General features: G+C 49.0%; 1 protein-coding gene across 1 annotated transcript in view; it reads right to left on the bottom strand.

The window, feature by feature from the left end:
- MAP3K15 (mitogen-activated protein kinase kinase kinase 15) overlaps positions 1-18,865 on the bottom strand; it is a 122,119-nt gene that overhangs the window by 6,645 nt on the left and 96,609 nt on the right. Inside the window, 6 exon segments of the mRNA XM_067023184.1 lie at positions 2-69; positions 484-640; positions 1,314-1,497; positions 5,001-5,158; positions 17,358-17,466; positions 17,682-17,806. Of these exon segments, the coding sequence (XP_066879285.1) occupies positions 2-69; positions 484-640; positions 1,314-1,497; positions 5,001-5,158; positions 17,358-17,466; positions 17,682-17,806 (801 nt within the window).

Raw genomic sequence — 18,865 nt, 5'->3', positions numbered from 1 at the left:
CCCGGGTCCCTGTCCTCCAGCGACGAGGCTGCGCTCCAGTCCTCTGAGGCCGAGTTCTCATCAGGAACACTGCGGACAAACGCAGGCGACAATCGCCCGCCTCCCAGGGACACTGTGGGGGAGGGGCTAAGAGGTGGCTCTGCCGCTGCCCGACCCTCAGGAAGATGCACCAGTGTTGGGGGCGAGGGGAGAGGGAGGGAGGGGAAGGAGGGGGGTAAGAGGGAGAGAATAAGGGGTGACAGGGGAGGAGGAGGAAACAGGAGGGAAGGGGAGGCGACAAGGGGGAGGGGAGGAAGAGGGGGGGAGGGGAGGAAGAGGAGAAGGAGAGGGGAAGGGACAGGGAGTGACCTCACTACAGTCCTCTCTCTGTCCGCGGCCGCCCGGGCTGCCCTGCTGATAGTGCAGAAAGGAAGCGAAAGCCCTTAGCGGCCATCTGGTTTACACCTGGAGGGACTCTGTCCCCCGAGTGGGGGGTGGCCGTACCTGAGCAGGTGGCTGAGCCGGTGCGTGGGCGGCTGGGACTTCTGGAAGAACACGTGGGGCTGGGCATCGGAGTCCAGGGAGACGGAGCCATGCTCGCTGCTGCTGCCCATCAGCTCCCCCACCAGGGGCAGGGGCAGCGTGGCGCCCTGGGGACCCTCTGTGCAGGGCAGCCAGGGTTGGGGAGGGCGAGCCCCAGGCAGCCCCTCGGGCCATGTCGTGACCCACCCAGGGGCCTAGGCCTGCGCTGCTCTAACTGGGGGTGCAGGCGATCACCCAGGGATCCTGGGGAGATGGAGGTTCTGCTTCAGTGGGTCCTGGATGGGCCTGAGACTCTGCATTTCTAACCAGCCCTTCGGACACGCTGAGACAGCGAGTCGCTCTCTGGGTGCAAGATGCTGAGGCACCCTGTCCAGCTCCCGACCCCATCCACACCGGGACCACTCTTATATCACTGCCCGGTAGGACCTCCTGCCCCACAAGGGGATGCTTGCTTCGGTGGCCTGCAGGACAGGCACCCTTTAATCAAGGTTGGGAGCAGCACAGGGTGACAGGCCAGGCTCCAAAAATGAAGCGCCAGGCTCTGCACCTGGGGAGACACAAAACCCCAGCCAGGGTACCTCCCAGCTCCCTCCCTGGCACAATCCCAAAGGAAAGGCTTTAACGGAGCATTGGGTATGTGACGGTACGTCGCTGTCACCTATGGGGCTCCCTGTGTCTCTGCGTCCCACACCTAATGCACCAGCCCCCACCACTCTTCACAAACACGGGCACCATGTGGGAAGCTCAGTGCTCGGGAGAGCCGTCACCCCTGCCACCCCAGCAGGCCTCACCTGCCGACTTGAAAGCAATTCGGTTCTTCTTGCCCTTGTTCACCTGCCTTAAGAAACCCTCTTGGAGCAGCCCAGCAGCGGTGACACGTTTGTGGGGGTCAGGCTCAAAACAGGATAAAACGAAGGCTCTAGCTTCCGCTGAAAGGGTTTCCGGAACCTCAGGGTGAATCTTAAACATCCCCACCTGCATCGAAGGCAGAGGTGACCGATGAGACAGTGTGGTCTCGGGCAAACCCAGGTGTACATACCTGCCACACAAAGCTCCTGTATCTGCCATCCTAGGAGGCGCTGATGATGGATTCCAACAGTGGCCTCAATGACTGGTATCCATGTCCTAACCCCGGCTGGCCTCTGGGGACTTTGCTTTGCCCAGTAGACCGTGGGGGAAGTGATACTGGTGGGGGGTTCAGAGCCTAGGCCTTAAGAGGCCTTGGGGCTTTTGCTCTAGTCCTCTTGGAGCTCTGAGATCACTACGCAGGGAGGACGCCCAGGATGAAGGGCCACGTGTGAGAGGCCCTCCGAGAGCATCGCGCCCCAGCCTCTCAGTCTCTACGCGTTCACAGCCCAAATCTCCAACCTCCAGCTGTAAACCACAGGCAGAGCAAACCTGGAGGCTGGTAACTCAGGGCCCACGCCCTCATCCCCACGGGGTGCAACTGGCGGAGAGAGGCGGCGCTGCCCTTTCCTGTTCAGGCTCCTGCTGCAATTGCTGCTTCAGCTCCGCCGCTGGCCAGCTCATCATCGTCCTGCTACAGGCTCTCTGTCCCTGCGCCCTGTGGGGGAGCAGGAGTTTGGGCTGACTCGTCCCATCTCACTGTGACATGGCAATGCTTCCACAAGTCCCGCTCATCCATGCTGCGTAACCGTTCCCATCGGGTACAGCTCTCCATTCACCCGAGGAGTTGTCATCTTTAAAGTTCACAGTCTTCTCCTCATCGTTTCCAAGCCCACCCAGTGAGCCAGGAGTGGAAGCCATTCTGTCCTCCAGATGCACCCCAGTCCCAGCTCCTCGGCAACCATGGGGCTGGCGCGGCCTCCCCTGCCCCATCAGTGGGACCAGGGCACTGCCGAGAGCAAACCGCAAGCCTCCGACTTCAAAGCCTGAAGTCCCTGGACCAGGGGCGCACCAACTGCTTCTGACACGCTGCTCCGCATGGGCATCGAGGGGAGCGGGAAATGGGGCATTACTATCCACTGGGCACACATGGCAAACAGATGAATAATTTCTAGCGATGTGCTGTACAGTGCTGGACGCTGAGTCGGCAATACTGTTACGAGGGTAAATCTCAGGTTGTGTTCTTACCACAATAACACAATATTTTCAAAAAACGAGTTTTAGATTTTGAGAACTAAACACTGGATAGAATTCAACCCACAAGATCTGAAATGCAGGGCAGGGCACATTCCAGCTGGTACCCCTCGCCTGAGGGGTGGGGACATAAGAGCACTAGGGGGGTCCAGAGACAAAAACTCAGGACAAGAACTCAGAGAGGAAGCGAGTAGCTTCTTCCCCGGCTCTCGAGAAGAAAAGAGCAAACATGGGCACTACGTTATTTATTTTTGGCTGTGTTGGGCCTTCGTTGCTGCGCGTGGCTCTCTCTAGTTGCGGTAAGCGGGGGCTACTCTTCGTTGCCGTGGGCGGGCTTCTCATTCCGGTGGCTTCTCTTGTTGCGGAGCACGGGCTCTAGGCACATGGGCTTCAGTAGTTGTGGCTCGCGGGCTCTAGAGCGCAGGCTCAGTAATTGTGGCACGCGGGCTTCAGTAGTTGTGGCACGTGGGCTCAGTAGTTGTGGCTCGCAGGCTCTAGAGCGCAGGCTCAGTAATTGTGGCACGCAGGCTTCAGTAGTTGTGGCACGTGGGCTCTAGAGCACAGGCTCAGTAGTTGTGGAGCACGGGCTTAGTTGTTCGGTGGCATGTGGGATCCTCCTAGACCAGGGCTCGAACCCGTGTCCCCTGCATCGGCAGGCAGATTCTTAACCACTGTGCCACCAGGGAAGCCCACCAGCTGGTATTTATTCCGAGGCCTGGAACTGAAGCTGCAGGAAGACTTTGCCAGCCCCAGGTGGCTCCACCCTGGACAGACGTGGAAAGGCTGGAAGGTCACTGCTGCCTGCCAGCCGCGGTGTTCAGGGTCTTGTTGGGACTGCAGGTGCCAGGAGACACTCGTCGACTTGAGATCTTGGCTTTAGGGCTACCTGACAGCTGCTGGGAGGGTGGGAAGCTCAGAGAACCTTCTGCAGGGGCTGGGCTGAGGAGCGCACCAAGGCATCACAGCACAGGGCGTTCGTTCAGAACCCGCTGAGCAGGCTGCACGCAGCTCATGGGCAGAGCCCTGCACTCGGGCCTTTGAGTTCCTTCTGCCGAAGAGACTGAGCCAGAGGGCCTGGCAAGGATGCAGGCAGTGAGGCTGCGGGGCTGACGGGCCTCAGAGGCCACCAGGCTTGGCAGAGAAGCAGGAAGAAAGGCCTCTGGAATCACGTTCCATCAGGCTGCTTCCATGTACTGCGACCTTGTCAACCGTAAGCAGTGGCCATTTAGCCTTCTGGGACCCTGCTCTCTTCATTCTTATCTTTGGGGAACAAAAGTGCTCTGCGGAAGGTCAGTGCTGGTAACAACCTCTGAAGGCTACAGCTGCTCTTCAACTTCTCCAAGCATCCACGGAGCCAGAAGCCGTGGACCTGACCTTGGATACACTGGCTGTCCTCGCATCAGCTTCCCTTGGGCTCGCAAGCAAGCATGTCCCTTCCCAAGGGAGCATGTCCAGCGTAAAGCCCCACCCACAGGGCCAGTCAGTACCATGTGGGCCTCAACACACGGGTCACCCTTCCTGTCAGCTCTGGGGAGGCTTTTACAAGCACAAAGGAGACAGCATCTGATACCCAAAGTTCCTCCGCTCCAAACCTAGACAGAAACCTGTCCTCCAAAGACACTCACGCAACGCGGCCCTTGAGCCTTACCCAGGGTAAGAGCACGTACAGATTAACTAAGGAGCTTAACTCCCTCAGCTGGAGAGAAAGAGAGAGACAGCCCCCCACCTTTCTTAGAGCATTCACTTGAGAAAAGCTGTCATTCTAAGTTCTGTGTCTCTCTTCAAGATGTATGTAAATCTTTTAAAAAGCCAAATAAGCCTCTTGCCAGAAATATCTTTCTCAAGGACCTGGGAGCCATCTCTTTGAAATGCCACCACCGAGGAAGGTAGCGCTCCCATTTCCGGGTTTCTGTGGGAAAGCAGGAGCCTAACTTCAGGGAAGCCTTTTCCTCCAGAACTACCTCCCATCCAAAGGTTGTTTGAGAAATTGATCTTTTTTTGGGTAAAGCCAATTAGCTAACACAAATGGTCACCCTAGTTGTCAGGGAAACCTCGGGTGAACTCCTGTGACCAGTGGTGCTGTCTAGTCCTTGCACCTGAGGACTAGTTAGCATTTCGCTTCAGAACATGGATATAAAGGGGTGCATCTGCTGGGCTATAGGAAAGGCTGAGAGCTCCGCTTTCCAGACTCTTAGCGGACTGCCGGTGACGCACGTCACATTCTGATTTTACGCTTCTTCAAAAACAAAACAGAACAAAAGAAAACAACCTGTTTGCTTTCTCTTCCACCTTGGTGGAGAGGTTTCTGGGTTGGGAGATTTTTGATTGGAATTATCTCTCTCCAACAGCAGCAACCTACATCATCCAACATGTCTTACTTTGAACACTGCCGCCTGCGGTTCACCGGGCTCATGGAACGGAGGCCTGCTGGTGGCCGTCTCAGTGATGGTGCAGCCCGGGGCCCAGATATCAGCCGGGGCACCGTACCCACGGGGTCCTCGATCAGTGATCTCGGCTGCCATGTACTGCAGAACGCCTACTGGGAAAAAATACAACAAACATGGTGGGTACCATATTGCTTAAATACTAAGTAGACCATTAGTAAACGAGTGTGTGAACTTTAACTCTCCTATTAATGACATATGGGGGCTGGTCTCATGCGGAAGTGATGTCACTGCATCTCTTCTTTGACCAGAGACATGCAACATGCCTTTTTTTTTTTTTTTTTTTGCGGTACGCGGGCCTCTCACTGTCGCAGCCTCTCCCGCTGCGAAGCACAGGCTCCGGACGCGCAGGCTCAGGGGCCACGGCTCACGGGCCCAGCCGCTCCGCGGCACGTGGGATCCTCCCGGACCGGGGCACGAACCCGTGTCCCCCGCACTGGCAGGCGGACTCTCAACCACTGCGCCCCCAGGGAAGCCCAACATGCCTTTCTTTAACACTAGTCACGTTGACAGAGGCTCACTCAGCCCCTCGAAGGATAAATGGGCCCAATCTAATTCAATCAATCAACACATATTAGTGCATGGCAGATACAGGGGGACCAGAATGTAAGAAATGTGGCGCCTGACCTTTAGACGCTGCCTAGTGGAGGAGACGTGGTGACGAGGAGGGTGGCGACAAGGAGGGTGGTGACGAGGAGGGTGGCAGTGGTGATGGTGAATGTGGTAAGTGTTCTAACAGGTATACACAGAAGGTGCTGAGAACATGGATGGAAAAGTGCTCGATTCTGCCGGGTTTGAGTCAGGGGAAGCTCCAGCTGTGTCAATTTGGGTCTCTGAGAAATAATACCAAGTCAGAATTAGACATACAAGAGATTTACTGGGAGAAGGGGTGTGACGGATAAAGGGGGCGCGGGCAGGTGTGACACCCGCGAAAGGAGCGGGAAGGAAGAGTCTCGATGGCAGAGCACCTCTGAGACAGCTCTGGCCAGGCCGCGGGGAGGCCCTGACCCAAAGCTGCCCACTGGAAGAGCGCCACGCTGGTTCCAGTACCCTCACCATGCTGGGTCACTGGCCAGGAGCAAGCAGGGCAAAGCATGACCTTGCCATGAACATGGTGGCCAATCCGAATGGGTGGCTGCTGGGCTGCCAGTGGAGTAGACTCCTGCCGCGAGGCTCGAAGGGGCGGACAAAGGAACAGGAGAACTTTTAGGCAAGGTGAAGAGCTCGAGCCAGAGCCTGCGGGTGTGAAGTACAGAGCGGGCCCAGGAGCGCTATGTGTTCTGAAGGCTCTGGCTTTGGACTTTCTCCTGTGGATCACACGGAAGGTGGTGATCAGGGAGGGGAAGGGGTTGTTGGAGAGATGGGGCAGGGAGGTCGATCAAGGGCGCTAAGAGTAAAATCTTTGGTTTTGCTTGAAACTAATCCTGAGGCAAGAGGAAAGGGGAATGTGGAAGCAACAGCAGCAGATGCCACGTGCTGGCAAAGAGGTTTATAACAAACAGTGAACTCAGAAATGATATTGGCCATGGTGTGAATAGAGAACACTGATGCACAGAGAAATTCCAGTCTCTGCCTCAAGATCACAAAACCAAAGTAGGTTTCCTAAGTCTTGATCAATGAAAATAAAGGGCTCATTGGTTCAAATAAGCTTGGAGATGCTACCTACTACATCCTCCTCCTCTTGAACATCCAATGTCTTATCAGCTTGTTTCTTTCCTGTGAGCATTTTAAAGGCTCTAGGATAGCTCTGACCCATAGGATGTTGTGCAATAAATGGAAATGTTCTATTCTGTGCAGTTCACTATGTAGCCACTAGCCACGTAGGACTGTTGGGCTCTTGAAATGTGGCTGGTGACACTGAAGAAATGAATTTAAATTAGGTAATTTTAAAAATTTTATTCCATTCTTCCTCATTTAAAGTTAAATATACATTAGGTTGTATCAGTGAGTACAAGAAATCAGCAGGGCAAAAATGATGGCTTTGGTCTCCCGAGCTGAAAGCCTGGTGGGGAAGTGTTCAGTTGGCTGCAGGGTCGGGCAAGATGGAGGCTCGTAGCACTTGTTGCAGTGTCAGGAAATCTCAGAGCCCCAAGAAGGGAACTTTCAGTGACACCACATCCCCTACAGGCTCCTACTACAGTGAACAACAGAGAGAGAGGCCTTGGCAGGGAATGTGCCTTCTAACTAACCCATAATTCATTCACTTAGGAAAGACGTGACACTGTGCTGTTTATTAAGCTGTTACCTCTCAGCTCTGCTACGCTGGGTCTGGACTGTGCAAACCACATTTCTGCTTTGCCTGCTGCTCCTTGGTGGGTTGGGAGGGGGTGGGGGAAGAGAGCATGCCCGTGCACAAGCTACAGGAAGGAGAGGTTAGCTAGCAAGCGTCACTTTGGACCCTCAGTTGGTTCCAGTAGCAGCGCTTGGCTCATTACCAGCTTTTTTGTCCCCCCATACTTCCAGAACCGGCCTCATCTTGCCCCCTCAGAGTTACGTGCTCCAGCCCAGGGGCACTCCCCACTGAAAGGTTTGAATCCCACCCTCCCCTTTGCTCCCTCAAGCCCTAGGGTTGTAGGCTGCTTTCTGATAACTCAGTCCCAGGAAACAGTTCTTTCAACTAAATTCTCTCTGTAAAAATAACTGGGGTGATTTCAATTTTCCTGCCTGGATCCTGACTAATATAATCGCTAAAACTTAATTCTTAAAAGAGCAAGAAAATAAACTTAGAAAGTTATGCAGCAGTAGAAAATAGCACTAAACCAAACTGCAATGGCTTATTGACCCTGACTGAATAACTGTCCTTAGTACAATTGTTTCACAATTGGAGGATTAGTCTGCTTAATGCTAAATTTGGAGATTTTCTTTATATGGAACCATAGTGAACATCACTCCTTCTAAAGGTAGGGACTTAGCAATGACATCTGTATTAGTTATTTACTGCTATATAATAAATTACCCCAAAGAAAAATGGAGCTGGAGGAATCAGGTTCCCTGACTTGAGACTATACTACAAAGCTACAGTAATCAAAACAGTATGGTACTGGGACAAAAACAGAAATACAGACCAATGGAACAGGATAGAAAGTCCAGAGATAAACTCACACACCTATGGTCACCTAACCTATGACAAAGGAGGCAAGAATATACAATGGAGAAAAGACAGTCTCTTCCATAAGTGGTGCTGGGAAACCTGGACAGCTACATGTAAAAGAATGAAATTAGAACACTCCCAAACACCATCCACAAAAATAAACTCAAAACATATTAAAGACTTAAATGTAAGGTCAGACACAATAAAACTCTTAGAGGAAAACACAGGCAGAACACTCTCTGACATAAATCGCAACAAGATCTTTTCTGACCCATATCCTAGAGTAATGAAAATAAAAACAAAAAAACCCCAAATGGGATATAACTAAACTTAAAAGCTTTTACAGTGCAAAGGAAACCATAAACAAAACAAAAAGACAACCCTCAGAATGGGAGAAAATATTTGCAAATGAAGCGACCAACAAGGAATTAATTTCCAAAATATACAAACAGCTCATGCAGCTCAATATCAAAAAAACAAACAACCCAATCCAAAAATGGGCAGAAGATCTAAATAGACATTTCTCCAAAGAGGACATACAGATGGCCAACAAACACATGAAAAGATGCTCAACATCACTAATTATTAGAGAAATGCAAATAAAAACTACAATGAGGTATCACCTCACACCGGTCAGAATGGCCATCATCAAGAAGTCTACAAACAATACATGCTGGAGAGGGTGTGAAGAAAAGGCAACCCTTTTGCACTGTTGGTAGGAATGTACATTTGTACAACCACTATAGAAAATAGTACGGAGGTTCCTTAAAAAACTAAAAATAGAACTACCGTATGACCCAGCAATCCCACTCCAGGGCATATACCCAGAGAAAACCATAATTCAAAAAGATACATGCACCCCAATGTTCACTGCAGCACTATTTACAATAGCCAGGACATGGAAGTAACCTAAATGTCCATCAACCGAGGAATGGATTAAGAAGATTTGGTACATATATACAGTGGAATATTACTCAGCCATAAAAAAGAACAAAATAATGCTATTTGCAGCAACACGGATGGACCTAGAGATTGTCATACTGAGTGAAGTCAGACAGAGAAAGACAAATATCGTATGATATTGCTTATATGTGGAATCTAAAATAAGGGTACAAATGAACTGAAACAGAAGTAGAGTCACAGATGTAGCAAACAAACTTATGGTTACCAGGGGGTAAGGGGGAGAGGAATAAATTGGGAGATTGGGATTGACATATATACACTACTATATATGAAACAGATAACTAATAAGGATCTACTGTACAGCACAGGGAACTCTACTCAGTACTCTGTAATAGCCTATATGGGAAAAGAATCTAAAAAATGAGTGGATATATGTATAACTGATTCACTTTGCTGTACAGCTGGAATTAACACAACATTGTAAATAAACTATACTCCAATAAAAAAAATAAAGTAACTTATTGTATGCTAGGAAAAAAAATTAATAAATTATCCCAAACATTAGCAGTTTAAAACAACAGTTATGATCTCACACAGTTTCTAATGATTGGAATGTAGGTCTGGGTATCTAACAGCTGGGCTGGGTAGATCTGGCCCAGGGTCTTTCATTACACTGCAGCCAAGGTGTTGGCTGCGGCTGCAGTCATCTGAAGGCTAGACTGGGGCTGGAGGATTCACTTCCAAGCTCACGTGGGGGTTGGGAAGAGCCTTTGTTTTCTCACCACATGGGATCCTCCATAAGGCTGCTTAAAATATGGCTTCCCCCAGAGTGTGTAATCCAAGAGAAAGAGGAAAGCCACACTGCCTTTTCTGACCTAGCCTCCAGGTCACACACCACCACTCTGTCCTCATCTATTCATTAGAACCAAGTCACTAAGTCCGGGCAGTGTTCAACGGGAAGGAAATACAATCAAGGCTGTGAATACCAGGAGGTGAGGATCACTGGGGGCCATCTTGGAGGCTTCTAGCCACAACATGTGACTTTCAACTGGCACTCAATGGCTTACAAAGCAGCTCCATGTAGCACTGTCCATCTGACTCTCACAACTCCGTAAGGATGGGCAAAAGAGGTATGATGTACTGTTGTTCCCATTTTACATATGGGGAAACCGAGGCTCAGAGAAGCCAGGGCATTCGTTCAAGCTAAAGCCCAGGTCTTCTGTCTTCAAATTTGGAGCTACACACCATGACATCCCTGATCTAAGTAATGGATCCAGGAGAAGCGCAACTGAAGAGAAAGCTGCCGGATTAAGAGCAGCTGATGCAAGAACTTCCAAAGCCATATGTGACTTCTTTCCATATACCTTTCTTTCCATATTAGGTCCAGGGCAGTAATAGAAAACTGGGTGCTCCATTTTATTTACTACTGTATTCATAGGGAAACCATCCAGTCACAGCAGACAGCCAACAAAGAGAGAGAGATCCACACAACTATTTCAAGAAGTCAAGGGACCATCCCGGGGCAGCATGCACGTTGTGGATGTACATCAGCTGCACCAAAGACTGGCTTCTGTGGAGAAAACCAAGTGAAGATGCCATAGGGATGGGGGAGCAAATGCATGGAGGAATCCTGGAAATGTTGCTCGCCTTAAATCTGGCTCTCTTAGGGGTTTTCTATGGTCCCTCAGGTATCTACACAGGTGCAGTGGTGCAGAGTTCAGGACAAGGTGATCAGGAGACCCACAGGCATCAACCCAGTCCCCTTGGGACATGAAATCCATTGGGGGCTCCTGGACAACGGCCCAAGAAGGATTTTCAAATTATCAGCAAAGACAAGACATGACACGGGACGATAATTTGGGAGTTTTGACTGAGGGGCCAAGATATGATCTGGATACCAAGACAAGGGGTGAGAGAGGGACCACAGACGCATGTTTCTACGGTGGCCTCAGATAACTGCTTACACAAGCCGTGGGCCCCTAGCCCAGGGGCCTCCCACCCAGATCAAGGGTTAAAAGGGGTGAGAGAGCAGAGCCTGCGCTGGGAGGTCTGCCCTCTCTCATTACAGGTGTTGCGGATGAGCTGTCCCCAGAAGGGTGTGGGCCCATGGCGACTCAAGCAACTCAACATCCACCCAGGATAAGTGCACTTGAAAGGAGGCCACACATGTTTGCACCTTCTACAGTCCCCTTGAGACGGCGTTAGAGCCCAAAGTTTCAAAATTTAGTATTAATAAAGTAGCAAAAAGAGAAGTAAGCTGCAGCTTTCCATGCCCCCGGGGTCACCCCAGTTGCCCTGCCCAACGGATGGGTCTGGAGGGAGAGGCCACCACTTCCTCCCAACCTACAGCCTGTGAGGGCACCTCACGGGGCCCACTCAGAGCTCCATATGTATGTGTCCCCTGCAAAGAAGCTGCACAGAGGACTGGTTCCCATGGGAGCAAAAGCAGCTGACAGCAGCAGACTGGGGTCCATATGGTCTGAGAATATCACCACACCCTCTTGACAGTGGGTAAAAAAGGGACCCCAGATGCAAAACCCGTTGTACAAATACTGCTTTAGGCTCTTTTTTGTTTTTTGGGGGTTTTTGTGGCCATGCGGTTTGCGGGATCTTAGTTCTCCAACCAGGGATCGAACCTGGGCCCTCAGCAGTGAAAGTGCACAGTCCTAACCACTGGACCACCAGGGAGTTCCCCGCTTTAGGGTCGGTCTGCCTGTCTATCTATCTATCTATGTATCTATCTATTTTTGGCTGCGTTGGGTCGTTTTTGCTGCGTGCGGGCTTTCTCTAGCTGCAGCGAGCGGGGGCTACTGTTCCTTGAGGTGTGTAGGCTTCTCCTTGCGGTGGCTTCCCTTGTTGCGGAGCACGGGTTCTAGGTGTGTGGGCTTCAGTAGCTGTGGCACGTGGGCTCAGTAGTTGTGGCTCGTGGGCTCTAGAGCGCAGGTTCAGTAGTTGTGGCACACGGGCTTAGTTGCTCCACGGCGTGTGGGATCTTTCCGGACCAGGGCCTGAACCCGTGTTCCCTGCATTGGCAGGCGGATTCTTAACCACTACAACATAGGGTCTTTTTAAAACGGAATCCTGCCCAAAGACAGCCTTCCAGGCCTCGTTCCCTCAGAAGAAAAGGATGGAAGGGTAGTTATAATGTGCAGGGTAAGAGATCACAGTGAGGAAGCAAGGTGTAGTCAGCCAAAGGAGAGGCCCCTGTCCTGGACATGGGAGTTATACTTAGAGGTGTCCGGCAGCAAAGAGTTAATAGCAACCATCAGCCAGACCCAGAGCACAGGAAGCCATCTTAGAACAGTGCTATTCAAGTGACAACTTTCTGCCACTCTCCTCTCCTGTCCAAGCTGGTGAGTAGGGAAACAGGTGAGGGAGGGAGCAAAGACCGACACCTCGACCAGTGGGGATGGGGAGAGGAGTCCACCCTTTAAATGAGGACGACCGTGTGGATGAGTGCAGGCAGAGCCCGGAGATGCTGCAGGTTCGGTTCTAGGTCACCACGATACAGCGAATATGGCAATAAAATGAGCCATGAGTTCTCCGGTTTCCTAGTGCGTGTAAAAGTTACGTTCACACTATACTGTAGTCTATTAAGTGTGCAGTAGCATTATACCTATAAAAAACAACGTACAGACCTAAATTAAATAATACTTTATTTCTAGGGACCTCCCTGGTGGCGCAGTGGATAAGACTCTGCGTTTCCAATTCAGGGGGCCTGGGTTCGATCCCTAGTCAGGGAACTAGATCCCATGTGCATGCCGCAACTAAGAGTTCACATGCCACAAGTAAGGAGTGTGCGTGCCACAACTAAGAAGCTGGCAAGCCACAACTGAGCTGATGAGCCACAACTAAGGAGCCCGTGAGCCACAACGAGGGAGCCCGGCTGCCACAACTAAGACCCGGTGCAACTAAATAAATAATACTTTACTGCTAAAAAGATGCTCACCATCATCTAACAACGCAGGATTGCCACAAACTAATTTGTAAAAAAAAAAAAAAAAAAAAAAAAAAAAGCAGTATCTGCGAAGTGCAACAAAGCAAAGTGCAATTGAACAAGGCACGCCTGTATATCAGCCAGAACCCTTTCAATGACTGGATTCAGACTTCATTTGCTTCTCAAAGTGCCATTAAGACTTTCTCTTTGTTTCTCCAAAGACAACATACAGATGGCCAACAAACACATGAAAAGATGCTCAACATCACTAATCATTAGAGAAGTGCAAATTGAAACTACAACGAGGTATCACCTCACACTGGTCAGAATGGCCATCATCAAAAAGTCTACAAATGGGCTTCCCTGGTGGCGCAGCGGTTGGGGGTCCGCCTGCCGATGCAGGGGACGCGGGTTCGTGCCCCGATCTGGGAAGATCCCACATGTCGCAGAGCGGCTGGGCCCGTGAGCCACGGCCGCTGAGCCTGTGCGTCCAGATCCTGTGCTCCGCAACGGGAGAGACCACAACAGTGAGAGGCCTGCGTTCCACCAAGAAAAAAAAAAAAAAAAAGTCTACAAACAGTAAATGCTGGAGAGGGTGTGGAGAAAAGGGAACCCTTTTCACTGTTGGTAGGAATGTAAATTGATACAGCCACTATGGAGAACAGTATGGAGATTCCTCAAAAAACTACAACTAGAACTACCATATGACCCAGCAATTCCACTACTAGGCATATACCCTGAGAAAACCATAAATCACAAAGACACATGCACCCCAATGTTCATTGCAGCACTATTTATGGGAGCCAGATCATGGAAGCAACCTAACCATCAACAGATGAATAGTTAAAGAAGATGTGGTACATATATACAATGGAATATTACTCAGCCATAAGAAGGAACAAAACTGTGCCATTTGCAGAGACATGGATGGAGCCAGAGACTGTCATACAGAGTGAAGTAAGTCAGAAAGAGAAAAACAAATATCCTATATTAAAGCATATATGAGGAATCTGAAAAAATTGGTATAGATGATCTTATTTACAAAGCAGAAATAGAGACACAGACATAGAAAACAAACATAATGATACCAAGGGGGAAAGGGGCGGGGTGGGATGAATTGGGAGATTGGGATTGACATATATACACTATTGACACTATGTATAAACTAATGAGAACCTACGGTATAGCACAGGGAACTCTACTCGATGCACTGTGTGACCTAAATGAGAAGGAAATCCAAAAACGAGGGGATATATGTGTGTGTGTATATATATATATATATATAGCTGATTCACTTTGCTGTACAGTACAAATGAATGCAACATTGTAAAGCAACTATAATCCAATAAAAATTTTAAAAAAAGAAATAGGGATTGATAACATTTTAAAAAAAATTCTCTTTGTTATCTAAGTGTGGCTGGAAGAGTCATGGGAAAGGACCACTGCCCTGGGCAGGCGTGGGAGACAAAAATAAAAGTAAAAATTACACCTTTTGGGCTTCCCCGGTGGCGCAGTGGTTGAGAGTCCGCCTGCCGATGCAGGGGACGCGGGTTTGTGCCCCGGTCCGGGAAGATCCCACGTGCCGCGGAGCGGCTGGGCCCGTGAGCCACGGCCGCTGAGCCTGAGCGTCCGGAGCCTGTGCTCCGCAACGGGAGAGGCCACAACAGTGAGAGGCCCGCGTACCGCAAAAAAAAAAAAAAAAAAAAAAAAAATTACACCTTTTGAGTCCGACAGGCTCAACATGTTAGTTATGCACATAAACTTGATTCTCTCAAAGGCTCCTTGCCAGCTCGAATGACCAGTGATTTCTAAGTGCAAATTAGTATTTAGTTCACTAATGCAGACTTCAGTTGCACTTGCTATGAGCCAGGTACTGGTTAAAGCACTTCATCAATATTAACTCATTTAATCCACATAAAAACCCTCTGAAGTAGGTATTATGAGCATCTCTGTTTTATATACTTATGAAAAAACGGAGACACAGAGAGCTTAAGTGACATGCCCAAGGTCACACAGCTAGCAAGTGGTTGAGCCAGAATGTGACCAAGGCTGTTCACAGCCACAGATCAGAACAGAGTTCCTGTCCCGAGTTCCATTCCTGGGTATCTACCGCAGAGGAATGGAAATGTATCTCCACACAGAGGCTTGTAGGTGAATGTTCACAGCAGAATCATTCACTATAGCCAAAAAGGGGAAACAATCCAAATGACCATTAACTGCTAGATGGATAAACAAAATGTGGTCTCTCCATACAATGGAATACTCTTCAGCCAGAAAAGCAATGAAGTACCGATACACACTATATATAGCACAGGTGAACCTCGAAAAGATTATGTGAAGTGTAGAAAGCTGGTTACAAGGGACCACATATTGTATCACTCCGTTTATAAGAAATCGGACTGACTGCAAGGTGGCACCTTTTGGGGGTTGACAGAAATGTTCAAAAACTGGATTGCGGCGATAGCTTCACAACTTGGAAAATTTACCAGAAACCACTGAAATGTGCACTTTAAATGGGTACATGTCACGATATGTGAGTTAAACCTCAATAAAGCTGTTGCAAAACCAAAAGCAAAGGGGGCTGACCCTGGCCATAATGGCCCTTCCTCCTGTTCTAGCTGGTTTACACCTATGGTGAAAAGCCTTCAGAGGAACACAGGAGGGGAGGACTTTGGGCCAGGAAGTTGTCTGAAGCCTTTGTCTCTCCTTCCAGGCTCCAAAAGCCACCGGGCATTTGCGTGGAAATGCCCCACTGTCTCCATCCGCACCCGCTTGGAGTGTGGCACCAGCAGCTGAGATTTCTTTACAGAACCGCTCTGTTTTGCAAAGAGTAATTATATGCAGGGGAATTTCCTACCCCAAATGACACCCCTTCTTTATTATCCCCCCAAAACCCCTGCATTATTTTGCAATGCAAAATTCATGCCTCCTCAAGCCAATTACTTGGGAAAATGTGATATGCAATGATGAATTATACATGCGTTTTCTTTATGATGTTTTTTTCTCCTTGGGGATGGTAATTATGAGATAAATTGTTGGGGGTTTTATGTCTTGAAATAACTCCTTGCCATATCAGAGCCCCTCTTGCTACATATTGCTAAGCTAATTGCTGGCTTCCAAGGAGAAGGACAGAAGTCATTTTTAATTAGGCTAGTAATGCCAGTCATACATACATACATACATACATACTCACTGATACATACATGTTGAGATATATATATCAGAAACAATGAATGAAAATTCAATACACTCTTTGGGATATTCTGGTGGGGTCCTTGGTGTAATAGTTCCCCATTTTGAGGTGCATGCATCTCCTTTGGTGTTACACCTGAGAAGTCATTTCTGATGCATAAAAGTTCGCTTTAGGTAGAGAACGAGTCTCTACCGTGGGCGTCCAGTGGCTGACATAACAACTCTCTTGTTGAAGAAAAGTCTTTCAAAGCTGAGACATTATTCACCAAAACTAAAGGCAAGTCTGTCCACTCTATAGTTTGGTGTTATAGGGATAGAAAACAATCATCTGTCTTTTATAACTTACATCGGAGCTATAATATTATAAGTGCTGCTTCATAATTCCATCAAGCAAGATCTTTGTGATGCTTTCATTACACCCTAGGGGGAGCACAAACCTTTACTTAATCAAAATCAGTACTTCTCTCCAAGGATCAAAGTTTCTGTTTTGCTTTTACACGGGAATTACAAAAAGCCATAGGTGGCTCCTGAGCATCCCACTCATTGGTCGTGTAAATGGAAAGCTAGCTGGCAATTTTATTCTACCCTTTGAATCCAGTCCCTCTCCACACACAATGATTCCATCACTGACACATGGAAAAGAAAATTCCATTGCTCAAGCCCACTTAGAATACCAAACCCATCTTAGAATACCCTAAAAGAATCAGCCACTCTTGCAAACATAATCATATTAAAGCACGAGGTACCAGAATTCCCTAAAACAACAGGCTATTTTTATAAAAGACCAATAAAATGCTCTACTACGTTGACTGAGGGATACTGTTATTCAGAATTACACACGATTCTGAATAATGTGCTACTAACGTAGAAGAGATGCTGCCATTTTGCTGACTGGTTAGAAACCCTCGGAAAACCTCAAGCAGAGCACAACACCTAGTCAAACTTGGAAGGCAGGGAAGAAAGTAAGGCAATCTCGTTGCCACAAATAGCTAAGCGCATCATTATGACAGAGTTCAAACACTTTGAAGTTGGGGACAATACACCGTCCACTTCAACTACCAGCTGTCCACCGTGCACAGAGGCGCTTGGTGAGTAGCTTCCAAAGGACTGCAGTTGCAGCAAACCTGATTCCAGGATGGCGACACCACGCCACGCTCTGTCTGCTTACCAGCACAAGTCTCTGTACATGGATTCACTCCCACAACACGTTTAGAGGTGCCGAAATCGGAGATTTTCACCTCTCCGCTATAGGTATTCGCCAGAACGTTATCACCTTTCAGAAAAGGAAGAACATCAAATGCTTAAAGACAGATTTAAACAAACTAATGTAAAACAGACTTGGACCTTAAGAAATGGTCATGTGTCTCTAGGCAGACTAGACTCTGCTCAATCCTCTCCCCTCCGCGAGCTGGTCCACCTGCAGACACTCCAGCAGCTCATGTGATCTGAGATGCAAAGTGAAATCTCATTGGCTCAGACAAGCAAGTACCTTTATGTCTCTGTGCACAATCTGGCTTTCGTGGAGACACTTGAGGCCTTCCAGGATTTGCTTGGTGTAGAAGTGGATGGTGGGCTCCTTCACCGGCCCCCATTTTGATCGCAAAACAGCCAAAAAGGCTTCCTGGAAACAGACACAGTAAAAAAAAAATAAATAAATAAAAAATAAAAAGAAAAAAACTCATCAGGGCGATGAAGAGTCAATTATAAAGGTTCAGGGAAATAAAGTGAAGTGATGTTTCTAACCTAATGTAAGCACTCGCGCCCACATCATTGTATCTGGGCTAAATGCAACGTCTTTCCTCCCTCTCTGTGGCCTGTCTCCCAGATGCGCGAGCAGTGCAGCCAGAGAAGGAATGGGCCGTGACCCAGCACATCGGCCCGACCAGAGGTGCAGGGTGGAAAGGAACCCCTCGTGACCCCCAAAACTCAGCCAGGCCACCTTCGGGCTGAGCTCTGTTCAGCTGCACATCCTGCACAAGCGTCTCAGCCGTTGGGCTCAGGTCAAAGCCACGTTTCATACCTCAGCCTGAAATCAGAGGTGGACAGGAGCACAGTGAGGGGCCCTTGAGGGAGACAGGGACCCGAGTCGGAGGAGGTGGGGGCTCTCTGTCCTCACTGGGAGAAGCTCCTGCTGCCAGGTCCCAGGGGCAGGACTGTCCTAACACCCGCCCCGCCCCGACCCCAATTAAACTAGTAAACATTGAACTTTGGGACCAGAAGAAAATCTCCCTTCACTGCCTTCTGACCCTGTGTTTCAGAGATTGTCGTCCAGGCCCTCAGCATCGGCTAGTCGCCCTTACAGTGCTATGGGACCTTGCTATGCCTCAGTTTCGCCATCTGTAAAAGGGGAGGTGCACATCTAGCTCCAACTCTGTGGTCATCCTCAGACCTCACGTCTGGAACACGAAGCAGTGTTTTCTCCTGGACTATGAACAATCTGACGGAAGAAACTGTACATCATCATAAATGTCACCCTCAAAATCGAGCCCATCGCCTGGCTCTTAAGATATATGGTTAGGTTTTTAATGTAATGGCAGGCTCTTAGTAACTATGAGTAGAAAGAATGAATGAATACAGATTTCTAACTAAAGTTTTTATATTTGCATTCAGATTACTATTAACTTTATCATTATTTACTTAAAATGAACACTTACTGAGTTCTTGCTCTCTGCCTGG

Source organism: Kogia breviceps, chromosome X (genome assembly GCF_026419965.1).
Source record: "Kogia breviceps isolate mKogBre1 chromosome X, mKogBre1 haplotype 1, whole genome shotgun sequence".
In the NCBI taxonomy this organism is placed as follows: Eukaryota; Metazoa; Chordata; class Mammalia; order Artiodactyla; family Physeteridae; genus Kogia; species Kogia breviceps.
The sequence above is the reverse complement of the archived record's forward strand: the minus strand, read 5'-3'. Positions and strand labels throughout refer to the sequence as shown.